This window comes from Sander lucioperca, chromosome 7, assembly GCF_008315115.2.
Source record: "Sander lucioperca isolate FBNREF2018 chromosome 7, SLUC_FBN_1.2, whole genome shotgun sequence".
Classification (NCBI taxonomy): domain Eukaryota; kingdom Metazoa; phylum Chordata; class Actinopteri; order Perciformes; family Percidae; genus Sander; species Sander lucioperca.
In genome coordinates, this window is record NC_050179.1 from 30,127,069 (window position 1) to 30,146,253 (window position 19,185).

General features: G+C 42.0%; 1 protein-coding gene across 1 annotated transcript in view; it reads right to left on the reverse strand.

Moving 5' to 3' along the window:
- Nucleotides 1-18,628, reverse strand: part of LOC116043505 (synaptotagmin-9-like) — an 86,494-nt gene extending 67,866 nt beyond the window's left edge. The window contains exons 1-3 of the mRNA XM_036003585.1: nucleotides 18,401-18,628; nucleotides 14,707-14,924; nucleotides 13,898-14,438 (exon numbers count right to left, since the gene is read on the reverse strand). Coding sequence (XP_035859478.1) covers nucleotides 13,898-14,438; nucleotides 14,707-14,924; nucleotides 18,401-18,628 — 987 coding nt within the window. The remainder of the gene's footprint in view (nucleotides 1-13,897; nucleotides 14,439-14,706; nucleotides 14,925-18,400) is intronic.
- Between the last annotated feature and the right edge of the window lie 557 nt (nucleotides 18,629-19,185).

Consider the following 19,185-nt stretch of genomic DNA (forward strand, 5'->3'; position numbering starts at 1 on the left):
TTTTATTTTCTGCTGAGGGGAGGGTCATCCAACATTTTTTAGTCTGGGTGGGGGGGTCACCCAACTTTTTTATTCATGAAAGAGCAAAATTTCAAAGGGGCTTGTTTTATCCATGTAGCTCTCAGTCTCGGCCCCCTAGCAGATGGGTCTGACCGGATACGCGGAGTTTGCTGGGGGGGGGGGCAGGAGGAGCACTGCCCCCTGGTGGCTCAAACCGGTAATTGCATTGTTTAAAAAATTTGTGGAATAATTACATCTGGCATGACCAGATATTAAATAAATATCTTAAATAACACAAAACAACTAAATGGTGATAGGTAATACATCTGATTTCATATACTGCTTTGGTAAAAAAATTATTACCTGGCTGACAATGGGAGCAGCAGGACGCAAAAAAACGAAAATTACTGTTGCACTATGTCTGGACATCGTGCCGTGCCAACCTTGCAATAAAGGTTTCCTAAATGCCATGTATATAAATGTGATGTCAGCAAACCCGCAATTGCGGGTTTGCTGACATCACATTTATATACAGACATCACATATTATATGTGTAGATTTGGACTTTTATACGTTTATTCCACTTTGTTTAAATGGCGAAGTGGAGAGGCCTCGTATGTGACGCTCATATCGGCCTTGCTGGATACACTGTATCATTTACCTTTTTGTGGATCTACTGATCGCTGTGGATTACTTTTTTTTGTGTCATTGGATTACGGCAAAATGCAGATCTTTTTTCTCAACGTGTCTTAACGTTTTATGGTGTGACTGCGCTTGGTTTCTGCGTTTGGAGAGGCATCTCAACAGACTGTAGGTCCAACACTGATTGTTCACTGTTACATTTTAGTTGAATTTAAGTGTCTATTGCGTTCCAAAACAGCCGTGCCGCGATTGGATTTCATAAAGGCGAATTGTTAAATTGTTACAATGTAACTTAAAAACTTTAAAAATAAACATATGTGTTTTGGAATATAATGTTCAGCTTCGACAGCTTTACCTATGTGCTAAAATATACAATGATGATAGTGACAAGTCCATAGCAACCAGTGTTGAATTGGTTATATCCCAGCGTCCTTTGCTGAATGGTCTCAATGTTTTATTGTTTTATTTCATATGAATACTAGTTTACTAGAGGAGTAACTTAGTATTTGAAGTAATGCAGTAATGCATGAAGTGTACATTTAGTTTCCATGCTTACTGTGTTTCCACAACAATGTTAGTAAGTAAATCTACTGAAATGGCCACCACACCATAACAGAGGAGTGGGATGTGTAAGATGAGAATGCCGAGGTTAACTCCTGTACATCATGGCTGTAAAAACGGGGACGCGAGGGGAGGGTCATGCCTTTTTTTCAAATCGTTTTGGAGGGTCATAGGAAAATTATTACTGACGAGGGGAGGGTCACGTCTTTTTAGGTTGGAGGCCACAAAACTCCTCCGGTGGCCCCTTAATTAAATAACGAACAGTCCCTTAAGCAGTACTATAAAAATCCACTTGCTCTCACATATGACAGCAATGAGGCTACACAAAGTAAACCAGGTTAGATCCTTTACTGTCAAACTGTGAAAAGAACAAATACAATGGGAATGAGTAGTCCAAACATATCTGTTGTGTGCATGTGATAAATATTTTCTGATCTTATATTTGTTATACTTATTAGCTACATGGCCCTACATTGTAATGTAATAAAAGGATAACCAGAGTTTTTCACATCTTGACTCTTGCAGGCAGAGTAGCTGGAGAGATTAGCTGAAGCCTAAAAGTAAAAAGCAAAGCTAAAAGTGGGGATATTGACAGTCTTGCAAATAATATTCAGAGAGGTGCAAAGGAGGAAAAGAAGGAGGGAAATGACGAAGGAGAAGGCAGTAGGCTCTGACCAGAAGGGTCAGAGCAGGAGAAGGCTACAGAAGGAGAGGAAGAAATAAGTGAAGGGGATGAGGAAAAAGAAGTATTGAATGTGAGGGAGGAAGAGGATCCTGCAGATTCAGATCATGAGGAGGAGGCAGATGACGATGACAGGGAGGAAAAGGGTAGGCCTGCAATTCCCCCTGGACCACATGGTATGTTTGTATTCCTCCATTCCATATAAATTGCAGTACAGTCATAACATAACGTAACATGTCATATCACTCAGTAAAATAACATGTTTTCAGTTATTGGCTATATTTATTCTGTTGTATATGTTATAGGGTTAAGATGTAAAGATTTAATTATATAAATAGATTAGCTAATGATGTTTTACAGTTTATCATAGCATTTGATTTACCTTTTGTTTGATCATAATTACTGATTAAAATAAGACACATTCCATTCTATTTTCTATTCTATTTGTATCTTTTATCAGTAATTATCATCAAACAAAAGCTCAAACTAATTCAATGATAGAGGAAACACTGTAAAACTGCATTAGATAATTATATTTGCCACACAAGCTATTTACATATGTGGGTTCCTATGTATCGTCTTCCCAATGGCACCCTGCCAAGGCCTCTTGCCACCCCTTTTTCTAGATCCGCCATTGAATTTAGCTGCTTTATGTTTCAACAAACACAGTTGCCAAGCAGGTCAACATAACTACCTGATGCGTCTTAAAGCAACACTACAGAACTTTTTATAACTTAAAATAATGTTTCCAAAATCGTTTCAGTGGTTCATCAACTCGTAACAGGGTGAACGGCACTTCTGCATTCGCTTTGCAGCTCTCTACCGGCCTGTAGGATATATATTTGTGTGAGAGGCTTTAGAGTTCATGAACTGACCTTGTCGTCTCTGCTTCTCTGGGTTATGAGAGGCCATCTGGTCTTTTAAAGTAATAAGATATTATAAAGGGAGTACGGGATATTGGCACCCAGGGAATGATTGGAAACTGAGAAAGGTCTCCTCTGACCACGGGAAGCAGAGATGACAATGGAGCAGTGTTTTGCAAGCAGAGAAATGTAGCGCAAGTTATGAAAATGTCCTTGGCTCTCACGCAACTCCCTAGAAGATTAAGAAAATACACAGGTATTCAGTAATATGAACATCGTAAAACATTTTGTAACCAATGTATACTTTTGGTAAGTGGAATGCAACGTAGCAAATCCCAACAATAACAGCTTGTCTCTTTTGACCTGGGAACGGGAGAAGCCAAGATAACATTTTCATACATTGTGCTACATCGTGTTAGGAGCTGGCTGGAGCCGAGAAGATCTGGACTGTATCCAAACTGATGACAGCAACACCAGAAGATGGGACAGAAATGGATAAAAAGACAGGATTTTAACTTAGCGGCATCAGATGCTTGGCGAGAGTTTGTTAGGAGAGATAGACTTGTCTTGTAATATCTGATCCGTGTACACGCACTTGTATTATTGCAATATCATTCTTCACTAAAGTTTGTTATAATTTTAACTGAACGAATCCTGAGTTTTATTTCTGATCTACCAGTCAACAAACACTTAAGATTTGAGGGTGTAAGGTGTAGTGATCTAAGTGGAGTCAGATTTTTTATTTTGGCCTCTTTGGCCAGACCGGTCATCGGTCACATTTTTTACACCAAATCTTACAAACCGCACTATGCAAGTTTGCCAGATCGGGTAGCGGATCTGTAGTTCGAATGAGACATAATGGGACAATTCCGCTTCCAACCTGTAGGGGGACCGAAGCGGGAAAAGTTCTCTAGTGTTGCTTTAATGCATTCTGTCCAATCTGTGATTAATACAATGACTGATAGGGACTGATGGACTTTGTCAGAACCAACCAATTAGATAGAAAGCCTAGTTTAAGTTCAAATGTACTGGTTATACTGGAAAATCATTGTATCCCTTACACACCAATAAGTGCTCCTTCTGATGCTAATTAAGATTAAAGGTGCTCTAAGCGATGTTGGGTGACGTTACTTCTTGTTAACGTTCGAAGTATTTTCAAACAAAACGAGACTAGCTCGCCCCTCCCTCCTCCTCATCCTGTCCCCTCCCCCCTTCTGTGCTTCCGTGCACTAACCCCCCAACCCCCACCCCAAAATCCTTATTGTTGGTTATTGGCTGGGACGCTGGAACACTGTTAGTGTATGTTCTGTGGTGCAGGTTGGCACAGATTGTTTTTGTTGCCGTTTGTCTACAGAGACCGCGTTTTTTTACAGTGTGTTCAGGGGACATGCAGCGCGCGGATAGTGAGGAGATGTTTGCTGTATGTGACAAAAAATGTTGTAGCCTAAAAAATGCGTGACATCGCTTAGAGCACCTTTAAATGGAGTCTATGTGGGCAGCCACACACACACACACACACACACAATAGGAGACTATTGCTCTAGGTCTTCTGCTTAAAATCGCTGAACAAAATGAACAAAATTAGTTTATTCATTATGGATGTCAGCATCTACACACCTGCAAGCACGAAAACACAGGCTCACACACACACACACACACACACACACACTGTCTGACTCTTTGATGAGTTGATTCATCACACGAGCTGCTGAAGCAGAATCCACCTTTGACACAGCATCATATTTATTACTTGAGCTTCAGGAATTAATGATGTGCAGCTCATGATGTCTCCAAGGTGTAACACACATTTTGTACATTTTGGCAAGTACAGGAATCACACTGACATACACAGATCGGATGGCACTCCCACAAACTTTGGCAAGCCCTTCAGCTCTCTGCAGATAATATGATATCCTCCTACCATCCCACACACTCATACAGCACACTTAAGTTTTCAGACAATAGAGTGCCGCTCCCTACTTTTCTGAGCACTCAAATCAAGCCTGCGGTCAAGATTAGGGTCAGTTGTGCTCGACCAATGAAATTACAAAGGTGCTCTAAAGCACTCCAATAAAGCACAGAGAGTGTGGACAGTCCATCTTCTTCAATATAATATTAACACCCTCTCCCTCAGGATCAGCGAGGCTTTATCTACAAGCCTCTTTCTTGCAGTGTTGAATGTTATTATTATTAAAGTGTGCTTTAATAATCCAACACATTCTCACTCCCATCGCATCAAAAAGCGACACTTGGTCAGTTGCCTTTGAGGTTTGTTACGTTGTTAGCGTCATATTTAGACGTGCATACTCTTGGTGTCACTTTTTATCACTCTGGGTCGGGACCCTTTGCGTCACTATTTGACGCTCTCGGGACTCGCGTCTAGCCCTCTAGATTTTTGTGTCGGTATCCGACGCTGAGAGCCACTGACCAAGCGTCAGAATTTTACGAGTTGGGAGTGAGAACAGGTTGAATAATCACAGGCTAACTGTCTTTCTCAATCTTTTTCAGTCCCTCCAGGATTTCGCACAAATTCAACAAATCCCCACGAATATAGCGCGGCTTGCAATTTTGACCAATCACGTAACTTTTCTGCAACTTTGACCTGTCATCGCTGTTTCCTGCAAAACGTCATACGTCAGAAAACTCACTTCCTTGTTTCATTCAGAAGACGCAGCAGACATGTGGTGCAGACATGTGTGCTGAACGTCTCACATTTGCCTACAAAAATAACATTGAAGGACTGTGAAAAGCAGTGTCCAGATGTTCTTTACGAAAATGGGGTTAAACTGTTTTGCAAAATGTGCAATATTGCTGTGGAACATAAAAAGGAAATCGTCTGTTGACAAACACTATGCCACCGCTAAACATATGCAGAGATGACAGAAACGCATTGAGGAAGTCTGCTTGTTTCTTAGGCAATTTTTGCAGTTGTATTTTGCTTTGCAATCTATTCAAAATGAAATATATAAAATTATATGAAACAGATATATCAAAAATGCCTAATGATTTTTGAAATACTGTAAATAAAAACGGTAGCACTTTACATTACAGCACGGTAATAAGATGGTAATAGTGGGATAACAGTGTGATAATAAAGAGGCAATATATAGTTAATAACATTACCCCAGTATTACATCTTATTACTGTGATGTATTTACATAATTAGGCCGACAGCGGCGAAGGCCCTATTGAAACTGAAGGAATTAGGGCCCGAGCGCCGACAGCGGCGAAGGCCTTATTGAAACTGAAAGAATTATTAGGGCCCGAGCGCCGACAGCGGCGAAGGCCCTATTGAAACTGAAGGAATTAGGGCCCGAGCGCCGACAGCGGCGAAGGCCTTATTGAAACTGAAGGAATTATTAGGGCCCGAGCGCCGACAGCGACGAAGGCCCTATTGAAACTGAAGGAATTATTATTAGGGCCCGAGCCTTTTCCCGGCAAATGAATTGGCTTTTTGAGGGGCTTAACATATTCAAAAACTCACCAAATTTGGCGGTCGCATCAAGTCTGGTGAAAATTTACGTATTTTAAGGGTTTCGGGAATAGGGGCGCAAAAATGGCTCGCTAGCGCCCCTTACAAAGTTAAAAAAATTGAGCCCCTGCAGTGCGTTTAACGTAGACTCACACTCACATGTCAAGATGTACAAAAAACGTCATTGAAGCCATACCCTAAGCCCAACAGGAAGTCCGCCATTTTGATTTCAAAGTTCGAAATTAGTGCGATTTTGGCCATTTCCACATGTCGTACTTTAACGAACTCCTTCTAGAGATTTCATCCGATCAACTTCAATTTCGGTCTGTGCCATCTTAAGACATGAAAGATGAAAAGTTGTTAAAAGAAAAACTTTTCGTCATAGGGCATGGCCGTGGCGGGGCGGCCATTTTGTGCGTTTCGCCGCCGAAACAGGAAGTGGGTGTAACTCGAGTGTACATTGTCCGATTGGCTCGAAACTTTTCAGGATTCATAAGAGTCCAACCCTGAGGACAAATAACGGCCGATATTTACTTAAAGTCATAGCGCCCCCTAGTGGCAACAGGAAGTAGGCCTAAAAGTCAAGGTGCTATACTTTAACGAACTCCTCCTAGAGATTTCATCCGATGTACTTCAAACTTGGTCTTTATCATCCCAACACCTTAAAGATGAAAAGTTATTAAAAGAAAAACTTTTCGTCTGACGGTGTGGGCGTGGCGTGGTGGCCATTTTGAGTGTTGAGCGATGAACAAATAAATTGTTGTAACTTGAGTGTACGTTGTCGTATCTGCCCGAAAATTCTCACGATTGACAAGGGTCCAGGCCTGAGGACACCTACAGGCCATATTTGACTTTTGGTCATAGCGCCCCCCGCTGGCAGCAGGAAATGCGCCTTATATGACAAACATCATCCGATTTACATGAAACTTAGAATGTGTGGTCTATATGTGATAATGAGCCGGCCCTTATAATATAACCACACCCACTTACTCAGGCCACGCCCCCTTTCATAACATTTGTACCGTTTAAGGTAGAGTCTTATGTGAGGTGTCATTGAACTCAGCAGAGAGTTGCTTCTTCATTGGTGATGGTTTGGCCCGCCCCCTATGCTTAAGCCACGCCCCCTTTCATAACATTTGAACCGTTTAAGGTAGGGTCTTGTGTGAGGTGTCATTGAACTCAGCAGAGAGTTGCTTCTTCATTGGTGATGGTTTGGCCCGCCCCCTATGCTTAAGCCACGCCCCCTTTCATAACATTTGAACCGTTTAAGGTAGGGTCTTGTGTGAGGTGTCATTGAACTCAGCACAGAGTTGCTTCTTCATTGGTGATGGTTTGGCCCGCCCCCTATGCTTAAGCCACGCCCCCTTTCATAACATTTGAACCGTTTAAGGTAGGGTCTTGTGTGAGGTGTCATTGAACTCAGCAGAGAGTTGCTTCTTCATTGGTGATGTTTTGGCCCGCCCCCTATGCTTAAGCCACACCCTCTTTCATAACATTTGAACGATTTAAGGTTGACCATTGTGTGAGGTATCAGTGAACTCAGCAGAGAGTTGCTTCTTCATTGGTGATGGTTAGGCCCGCCCCCTATGGCTAAGCCACGCCCCCTTTCATAACATTTGAACGATTTAAGGTTGACCATTGTGTGAGGTATCAATGAACTCAGCAGAGAGTTCCTTCTTCATTGGTGATGTTTTGGCCCGCCCCCTATGCTTAAGACACGCCCCCTTTCATAACATTTGAACCAATTAAGGTAGACCCTTGTGTGAGGTATCATTGAACGCAGCAGGGAGTTCCCTTTTCATTGGTGACGATTTGCGGTGTCTGAGTGCCGCGCAAATGCACGGTCGCAAGGAGCGGCAACCGCCGGTGACCCCGACGCGCACAGAGGAGCGAGGGCCCGTCCATCGCTGCTTGCAGCTTTAATTAGGGCCCGAGCGCCGACAGCGGCGAAGGCCCTATTGAAACTGATGGAATTATTAGGGCCCGAGCGCCGACAGCGGCGAAGGCCCTATTGAAACTGAAGGAATTATTATTAGGGCCCGAGCGCCGACAGCGGCGAAGGCCCTTTTGAAACTGAAGGAATTATTATTATTATTATTCTTTTTCCCGGCAAATGAATTGGCTTTTTGAGGGGCTTAACATATTCAAAAACTCACAAAATTTGGCGGTCGCATCAAGTCTGTTGAAATTTTACGTATTTTAAGGGTTTCGGGAATAGGTGCCCAAAAATGGCTCGATAGCGCCCCTTACAAAGTTAAAAAAATTGAGCCCCTGCAGTGCGTTTAACGTAGACTCACGAAATTTGGTACAAATGTGTATCAAGTCAGGACGCACACAAAATGTCATTGGAGCCATATCCTAAACACAACAGGAAGTCCGCCATTTCGAATTGAAAGTTCGAAATTAGTGCGATTTTGGCCATTTCCACATGTCGTACTTTAACGAACTCCTCCTAGAGATTTCATCTGATCAACTTCAAATTCGGTCTGTGCCATCTTAAGACATTAAAGATGAAAAGTTGTTAAAAGAAAAACTTTTCGTCATAGGGCGTGGCCGTGGCGGTGTGGCCATTTTGTGTGTTTCGCCACCAAAACAGGAAGTTGCTGTAACTTGAGTGTACGTTCCAGGATTCATAAGAGTCCAACCCTGAGGACAAATAAAGGCCGATATTTACTTAAAGTCATAGCGTCCCCTAGTGGAAACAGGAAGTAGGCCTAAAAGTCAAGGTGCTATACTTTAACGAACTCCTCCTAGAGATTTCATCCGATGTACTTCAAACTTGGTCTGTATCATCCCAACACCTTAAAGATGAAAAGTTATTAAAAGAAAAACTTTTCGTCTGACGGTGTGGGCGTGGCGTGGCGGCCATTTTGAGTGTTGAGCGATGAACAAATAAATTGTTGTAACTTGAGTGTACGTTGTCGTATCTGCCCGAAAATTCTATCATATTTGACTTTTGGTCATAGCGCCCCCCACTGGCAACAGGAAATGCGCCTTATATGACAAACATCATCTGATTTACATGAAACTTAGAATGTGTGGTCTACATGTGATAATGAGCCGGCCCCTATAATATAACCACGCCCTTATTCAGGCCACGCCCCCTTTCATAACATTTGTACCGTTTAAGGCGAGACACTACAGGTGAATAGGCTAAAATTTTAAAATAATAGATATCTCCATGAAACTTCCTCAGTTGATTACTTACACAAGTATATAAAAAAAATGTATTACAATTTTTTGAAATGTGTATGTTTAATTATGCAAATTATGCATTTTCTCATTAAATATGCGCAATTTTGCATATATTTTCGGTAGATAGATCTGAACATATGCTAAAGCCAGGTGCAAAATTCTTTTTTCATTTTGTTTACACACAAGATGAAAACAAAATTACAGAGGGATTTCAGGATATCTGCTTTCATTACCTAGGAAATCAAAATATACTGTCCATAGCCCTAAAAAATTGATTTTCGCCATGTTTTTTTGCTTAAAATGTTACATAAATCAGGGCAGGAATGATTTATTAACAAATCCCTCTGTAAATATCTTCAGAATACTACTAAGTGTATAATTGGAAAGTTTGGTGTACATAGGTGCTACGCAGGCTGAGAGAATGACAAAAAACTCATTTTGAGAAAACGGCATTTAAAGATTTAAATAGTGGAATTTAATACATTTCTATTGGAAAAATTGCTCAAAAACAGAATAAATGCTCAGGCACTTAGTGATAATAATATAGAATATTTCAAGCTCATGAAAATTGATTATTTAATAAAATGGCAGGCATATAAGGCCTACAACTGCAGTAACTTAATGAATTAACATTGGCGTATCATGCACAAAGTTGCCGACAAAACCCACGCTGGACAGTTGTATGGACACAGAACAAGACCAACAGTAGCTGTAACAGCTTTTTTAAAATCTAATTGTCCATTCCAGCACCATATGTATTTTAGCTGTGCTTAGACTCTTGCGCCTATGTTTTTCACTGGCAGCTGTGACGGCCTCAGCTTTCGAGATCCTGAGCATATCAGTTTCTCTCATTGAATTGACCGTCACATGTGCTCTGAAGCCACAACTTCTCCATAACAGAAAGCATGGCAGAGGCACCTTCATGGCCATACTTGCTGCTGCTCCAGCTTACTTTTCCCACAAAACAGTCCCCTCAGTCAGCTGATGGTGAAGATAACTAACCAGAACCAGTCCCCTCAGTCAGCTGATGGTGAAGATAACTAACCAGAACCAGTCCCCTCAGTCAGCTGATGGTGAAGATAACTAACCAGAACCAGTCCCCTCAGTCAGCTGATGATGAAGATAACTAACCAGGCTCCCATCAGCACTGGTTCATAACACAACAGAACAAAACTAATTATGACTCATTTAAAAGACCAATATTTAGAACATTGGAGAAAGCAAACAAAGTAGACTAAATTATTATTTGACAGATTATCTTCACACTGTCAGAGATACAAAGAAGAGACGGATCCTGACTAAATACAAGCTCAGTGACCACCAGCTGGGTCAGACAGAGATACACTTCCTCCTCCACTGGGAAAAACTATCTTCACTAAGAGATTTACACCTTGGAAAAATAGCCAAAAAAAGTTAACACCAGAAGAGAAGCTGGTAGTTCTCCTAGGAGAGGTGACAGCAGCTCCACTGACAGCTACACATGGATCTGCCTGCTACAGCCTGAGAGACTCACACCACTTAGGATCCCAAAATTACAGATTTGTTTAGTAGCCTATTATATAGTAATTATATTATACAAAACTGTATGAGAGAGAGAGAGAGAGAGAGAGAGAGAGAGAGAGCGTCTGATTACCTACGCTGTCTGAACACTCCTGTTTTCTGAACGATAGTTTAAATATCAACGTACTATGTGATGTCATTTCATCATCTGCTGTCTTAGTTTGTGATCTCCTGTGTCTTCTTGCTAATAACAACTGTTTTCGTCTTCTCTGAGGTGATTTTCGGCCGTTTTCGACGCACTTCTTTCAACATTTTGAGCTATCGCGGAAATGTCAGAGCGCGTCACGTGACCATTCTGAACGAATCACGTTGTCAGAAGTTGGCATCAGCCAATGAGATTGCGCATTTTGAGTTAAATCCCCCCTTTTACTTTCACGATTGGTTGCTGATAAAAAGGAAATGACCATATTTGGATCCGACAGCATTGTACAGGAGAGAGCTTTCCAACCGTATATGTGATGACAGGGTGCAGACAGCGATCGCGGAGCAGCGCGATGATTTAGAACGCCAACTTTTGTTGAATTTAGGTGAAATCTACCGCCGCAAACAGACAAAGTGTAGTAAAATAAAGACCTAAATGTGTATTTCGGACTTTATTTCACCACAAGTCTGAAAGAAGACATGTTATTGAAGCCAAATAGCCCAAAATCTCAAAATTGACCAGTGAAAAAAAAACGATGTTTTTGCCTGCCGTGTCTCGCTTTAAGTTAGAGTCTTGTGTGAGGTGTCATTGAACTCAGCAGAGAGTTCCTTCTTCATTGGTGATTGTTTGGCCCGCCCCCTATGCTTAAGCCATGCCCCCTTTCATAACATTTGAACCGTTTAAGGTAGGGTCTTGTGTGAGGTGTCATTGAACTCAGCAGAGAGTTGCTTCTTCATTGGTGATGTTTGGCCGCCCCCTATGCTTAAGCCACACCCCCTTTCATAACATTTGAACGATTTAAGGTTGACCATTGTGTGAGGTATCAGTGAACTCAGCAGAGAGTTGCTTCTTCATTGGTGATGGTTTGGCCCGCCCCCTATGCTTAAGCCACGCCCCCTTTCATGAATGCTGATCCATCTAAGTTAGAGTCTTGTGTGAGGTGTCATTGAACTCAGCAGAGAGTTCCTTCTTCATTGGTGATTGTTTGGCCCGCCCCCTATGCTTAAGCCATGCCCCCTTTCATAACATTTGAACCGTTTAAGGTAGGGTCTTGTGTGAGGTGTCATTGAACTCAGCAGAGAGTTGCTTCTTCATTGGTGATGTTTGGCCGCCCCCTATGCTTAAGCCACACCCCCTTTCATAACATTTGAACGATTTAAGGTTGACCATTGTGTGAGGTATCAGTGAACTCAGCAGAGAGTTGCTTCTTCATTGGTGATGGTTTGGCCGGCCCCCTATGCTTAAGCCACGCCCCCTTTCATAACATTTGAACGATTTAAGGTTGACCATTGTTTGAGGTATCAGTGAACTCAGCAGAGAGTTGCTTCTTCATTGGTGATGGTTAGGCCCGCCCCCTATGGCTAAGCAACGCCCCCTTTCATAACATTTGAACCGATTAAGGTAGACCCTTGTGTGAGGTATCATTGAACTCAGCATAGACTTCCTTTTTAATTGGTGATGGGTTGACCCGGCCCCTATAATTTAGCCACGCACCTTTTTATAACTGGTGACCCATTTAAGGAAGAGTCTTGTGTGAGGTGTCATTGAACTCAGCAGAGAGTTGCTTCTTCATTGGTGATGGTTTGGCCCACCCCCTATGCGTAAGCCGCGCCCCATTTCACAGCTAATGAACTGTATGGCGTAGAGTCTTGTGTGAGGTGTCATTGAACTCAGCAGAGAGTTGCTTCTTCATTGGTGATGGTTTGGCCCGCCCCCTATGCTTAAGTCACGCCCCCTTTCATAACATTTGAACGATTTAAGGTTGACCATTGTGTGAGGTATCAATGAACTCAGCAGAGAGTTCCTTCTTCATTGGTGATGGTTTGGCCCACCCCCTATGTTTAAGCCACGCCCCCTTTCATAAATGCTGACCCATCTAAGGTAGAGTCTTGTGTGAGGTATCATTGAACGCAGCAGGGAGTTCCCTTTTCATTGGTGACGATTTGCGGTGTCTGAGTGCCGCGCATATGCACGGTCGCAAGGAGCGGCGATCGCCAGTAACCCCGACACGCGCAGAGGTGTGAGGGCCCGTCCAACGCTGCTTGCAGCTTTAATTTCCTTTAATATTCAAATAATATTCGTAATAAATACACATTCAAATAGTAATTTCAGCATTGTTATACTATTCAAATTATTATTATATGTATTATTATATAATATTATTATTATTATTCGGAATTGGTCCGACAGCCCTACTGTCCACTGACACTGTTTCCCAATAAACTAGAAAAGAAGAGTTACTATCCCAAACTGAAACACACCAGACCTTACTCTACAAGACTAGCGAACCATGAGGATTTCCCACACAGGAGGCTCTAACTATCTTACTGAGTAACTCAGTGTACCAACATTGTAGATTTATCTAAGTGAATAATGTAATATAGACAGTACATCTGTATACTCTGTCAAAACCAACCCCATTCTTATGTCAGTGTAGATCTGGGTCACTACCCCCAAGTGTTTTCTACTGCTTTCATTAAACATTAACTGTGTCTAAGTATATTTCTATGTCTCTGCATCTTGAAACCACACGAGTTCCACTTGAGAGGGGAAATAAAATACAAGTCCATTGATATATCTCCCTCCCCTGCTGTTAAAAGAGGGTTTTATGTGTGTTTTTTGTGCTCTTTTTGATTGTTTAAGCAAGTTCTTGACATACAAGAATAGACAATAATAAATGGAAAACATTACTAAGAAATGTAGCATTAGTGGTTTAAAGAAGGACAAGAAAGTCACATCGTGATAGAATTTAAGGAACTAGATAAAAGTTGGTATCTCACCGAGGTTACATAATGTATGTCCCGGCACAGCTTTGTCTCCCGGGGAAAGTCGGCAAGATCCAGGAAGTTGTCCACAACCACTTGGCCAATCAAGTCATGGCGAGAGAACCTGTCAAAGTCGTAGATGCTGAAGTGCAGTTTACGGCTTGACAGCTCGGCGTACGCCACAGGAAAGAGAAACACCTCATCGAACACTGGGTTGAGTGTTTTGCGGTGCACCTTGGTCTGGTGCTTGGTTTTGCGGTCAGGCAGCAGGTAGATCTTGACATAAGGGTCAGAGGTCCCTGAGAAGTCCTTTGCCGGAAGATCCTGAGCCTTGTGGATCTTCACAATCAGCTGCTCTAGGTCAAAGTCAAACTTCAGAACGAAGAGGAGACGCCCACAGTTGTCTGTGCAACGTCCATCTTCTGTATCCACCGATCGCTGTTTGTAGAGTTCTGGTTTGATTCGGCCCAAACCAGACAGTGACTCTTGACGCTGGAACTGAGCAGGGTTGAAGTCTGGATTGGACAAGTTTATCTGACGACGGATGGAGTTGTGCCTGTAAACAAAGTGTAAAATTAGACATATTAGAACATTAAAATGATTTTGCTAGACTATATTATTTTATAAGTCCTTGTTTCTGTGAGGCAACTGCTGAAATCACTTTGTTCCCTTAAGCCTGATGTTTTATATTCTGTCAAATTTGTGAAAAGGTATGTCTAAACTAAGAGGTCTAGGTGTCTGTGACTGTGTAACTGTTTCCATGTGTGTTTAATCTGCCAACACTAAAAGTTGGACAGTAGCTTTGTAGATCAATGTGTACCGACCGTACAGATGAGGTAGGCTCAGTAATCTGCCTCTGGACCCTGTCCCTGGCCAGGGTGTGGACCTGGTTTTTCTCCAGTTTAGCCTGGGTCTCCAGGGGGATGTCCGGTGACGTGTGGCTTATCTTTAGTCCTGACTCTGGGACAGCCACAGCCGAGTGGGGTCCTGAAGGCTCCTTCACACAGTCGTCCTCGCTGTACTCCCTTTCCTCCCCCTCCACCTGTACAGCAGACATCAGTGTTTATAGTGTGTATAATATTATGGAAATGCTATTAAAGGATGGGGAAATTAGGTTGGGTGCCTTAAGGAGTTGTAAAAACTTGAAAGAAAGTTTATTTCAGTTTGACACTAGAAGCGCCATAACTTTTCTAACTACCTATTTTGCATATACCTATATTGTCATAATGACCGAATAGAATTTAGAAAACCAAATAAAGGGGCTTTGGGAGTTGTTTTCCACAAAAACACCCATTATTCGCCAGGAACAGTGCCAATTAATGTTGGTACTCTCCTCAGCCTCTCCTCTGCAGCCGAATAGATGCATTTGCATGACTGCATGCCGTACAGAGCATTAAGACTAAGGGCCCTATTTTAATGATCTAAGCGCACGGCATGAAGAGCATGGCGCAGGTGCGTATAGGGCGTGTCCAAATGCACTTTTGCTAGTTTGACAGTGGAAAAAAGGGTGCGCCGGGCGCATGGTTCAAAAGTGTTGTACTTAGTGTCTTCATAGGTGTGTTTTGGGCGTAACATGCAATAAACCAATCAGAGTGTCATCTCCCATTCCCTTTAAAAGCCAGACACACACAGTACCTTGGCGCATTGCTATTATGATGGCGGATTTGCACCGCAATATTTTTATTTGTAATCTTTTGCATGTTTGTGTGCTGCTGCATAGTGTGCATAAGCCTAGGCGGATTTTACTAATTAGCTGTTAATATAACAATGAAATGCTGCGCAATTGACTTTAGACCAGGTTTTTGGGGTTGGAGGAGAGTTATACTCAGTAAACGTAATACAACTATTTTTCTGCCACATGGCATCATTTTGTCATTGATTACATGCCTTTTTCAAACACAGTAATACAACAGAGACTTTATTTATTAATATTGATTGATTTAACAGCAAAGATTATTTTGTACCTTAAAATAATGTTTCCAAAATTGTTTCAGTGGTTCATTAACTCGTTCGAATGAGACATAAGAATAATGGTAATGGTAACAGTAATGGACAATTCCGCTTCCAACCTGTAGGGGGACCGAAGAGGAAAAGTGCTTTGGTGCCTACTATAAAGGTGCTGGTTGACAAGTAGCTAATGCTAATGCTTGGTCTATAACGTTAGCTAATTCCTGGTGGGTAACATAAGAGTTCAATGCGCTCAATTATTTTTAGTATGATTGTTTTGACCACGGTTTACAACTCTGGGCTAACCCACAAATTCATCAGTAACGTTAACTGTATAGATAGACGACTAATCTAATGGTTAATTTAGCCAGCTAGCACACCCCTGTCTGTCTGCCTCACTCTTCCGGCGCTGCAAGGCTTCAGTCGGGATGAGAGCTGACAACAGCCCCAGCCCAGGGACACATCCACAGTCAGCCCCCAGCCAGCTAGCAGCCAGCCACTATCATTACAGCAATCCAAACCCGGTCAGCACTTAACTCCGGTGCTAAGGACGCTAACGGCAGTTTACTGAACTGTCGGGAAACAGACCCAGGCACTCGAGTCAGAGCAGCAGCCATTCCCCAGCCTCCTTCGCTTTTAGCCGTCTTTACAGTAAGCTAAATTTACCTGACAAAAGGGGGATAAAGCACCAAAACAACTAATACTAATAGTAATTTAAAGATGTGGTAGCATTGTATCTGGACGGGAAGAATAACTGGGAGTTGGAAGGGGTGTGTCGCAATTCTGCCTTCTCATTCTGCGACACAGGTTCGTGGATCTGAGTGTCGCAATTTCGGTTTCATATCGCATATCGTTACAGCCCTACTTCCTGCTGCCTCAAGATAGCAATACGCCCAGAATTCACCTGAGCACACCTCCCTGTAAGACCAGCACGCCCATGGGCGCAGGTGTATTTGCTATTTAAACGGCATGGGCGCTGGACGGGAAATTGACAACTGCGTCGGTCTTAAACTAGCAAAGGCACTTGGGTCGGGCTTTGCGCTGCGACGGGTGCAAGATAGGGCCCAATGAATGAAACTTTGAAACTCGTTACGCCAATATTCACTCACATGCACTTATAATCACACTAAAGCATGTAGGCCAACAGTATTCATCCTTTCATGTGTAACAAATCAAAAATGAAAGCAAACTAATCACACTTACTGTCTGACTATAAAAGCTGTGTACCGACACAGAGTCCTGTATGTGCACTATACACTATAATAATAATTTTTTTAGGAATGTTGTTTATGTGATTCATTTGAACGAAACGTTTCTAAATTGTATTCCTTTTATTGGTTGGTGTGGGTGTGCACAATTAGATGGCAGGTTTTGTATTGAATTTTGTGTTGAATTGAAAGATGCACTGAGCACGGGAGAGATGGAGAGATAAATATAAATGCTGAGGGGTACTTATTGATGTTTACTTTTAAAAAACTCGACCGGCCAGGCTAGCAGTGTCAGCAGGGGACTGGTGAGTTGATTTCCCGATCCTAAAGAGCAACTCGTAGTCATGAGATGGCCGCAGAGATGGTCTTGCTAGCTTGAGCTCTTCTTCTCCACCTTTGTCTTGGTGTTTGCGCTTATGTTTACACTTGAAAACTTAAGCCAGTTGGCTAGCTAGCCTAGGGTAGCAGAGTCGGCAGGAGACTGGCAAGTTGATTTCCCAATCCCGATGAGCAACTGATAGCCACATTCCATCACTGTACAACGTCAATCACATAAAACACAACTTATATTTATAAGGTCAATTCAGTATACATTTTGCGGAGCTGACGGAGAGGCGACTGGAGAGTTTCTGTGCCTTCTAGAACATTGCACATGCATTGGGTGGCAGTGTGAAAATATTTTATCTCAAATAGCACATTTTACTCTACACTGAGTACACCAGTGTTGTGTGGGTTCAAACTGTTAGAAAAGCTTTATGACTGTGTATTGTGTGTGAGGCGCAGCGTGTGTTCTTGCTGCTATAGAGATTAAAGGAGAATTGTGGCCAATTTTTACATTAATCTTGATCGCTATAAATATGCGAAAACTGTCGATAGAAAAAACAAAAATGAGCCGAATCGGTGCGGTCAACACAGAGTAGCTGCAGCTACGTCTACAAGCTTCCACTTAGCTAAAACGGCAGTTGTAGATACCGGCAGGATCGAGACAGGATAGGTGAATTTAAACAATGTCTGAGTTGAAAACGCATCTTGTTGTCACTTAAGGGCCCTGTTCATGTTGCACAGACATTTTAATTGCATTTTGTGTCTGTTAAGAGGCACAAAGGCACTCTAAAATATGCCCCAACAACTGCCGTTTTAGCTAAGCTCGTAGACGTAACTGCAGCAACTCAAGTTTGCCAGCACCGATTCGGGTCGTTTATTTTTCTATCGACAGTACTCGCATATTTATAGCTATCAAGATTAAAGTAAAAATTGGCCGGAATTCTCCTTTAACACAGCACTATAGAGATGGAGAGGGATGATGTACACATTAGCGATAACAAAAAGATACAGATGCTGAAGGTAAGCCTCTTCTCCTTACCTCTGTGAGGACAGGCTGTTGGTCTCCACCCAAGCAGTGCGCCCCCTTGAAGACATTTGGGAGGAAACGGCCACTCAGTGGCACCCAGCATAACTTCCATGAGACAAAGAGGGAGACACTGAATAGAGCCAAACCACAGGTGGTGACCAGAAGGGACAAAAGGCTTACCGATACATCTAGAGATGGAAGAGAGAGGCGGGGAGGGGGGACTAAGTGAACAGTGAACATAGATTTTCCATTAAAAAACACTGGCACAGACAAACCCTGCTCCCCAGGAAGGACAGACTGTGTTTATTCATAATACTAAATGAGAAGGAAAACATATTACTATTTTCTCAATGTACACTGTAAAAAAAAAAATTCGTAAAAAAATGGTAAAAGGTCTGGCAGCAAAGTTGCCAAACACTTACCGTCAAATGACAGTAAAAAAACGTACATTATTTTACAGAAAAATTCTTTTTTTAAATACAGATATTTCCTGTAAACATTTTCTGTATTTTTACAGTCTAACTATTGTAGAATTAAATACAAATCTTGTTATAAAACATTTCTAGAATGTTAAACAAATGTATAAATCTTAAAAAACTAAGAAATATTGCAGAAATACCTTAAAAATTATATGATTTAAATGAAAACTGTTTTCATACGGTTTTCTTTACTAAATTCACAAGAATATCCAATCCATCCACAAGAACTCCCTGTCAAAGTACAGATTTCTGGATGTAAAACACACAAAAATGATGTAAAATGACTTCCGAATACCCTCCTTTAGGCGTTTATTTTAT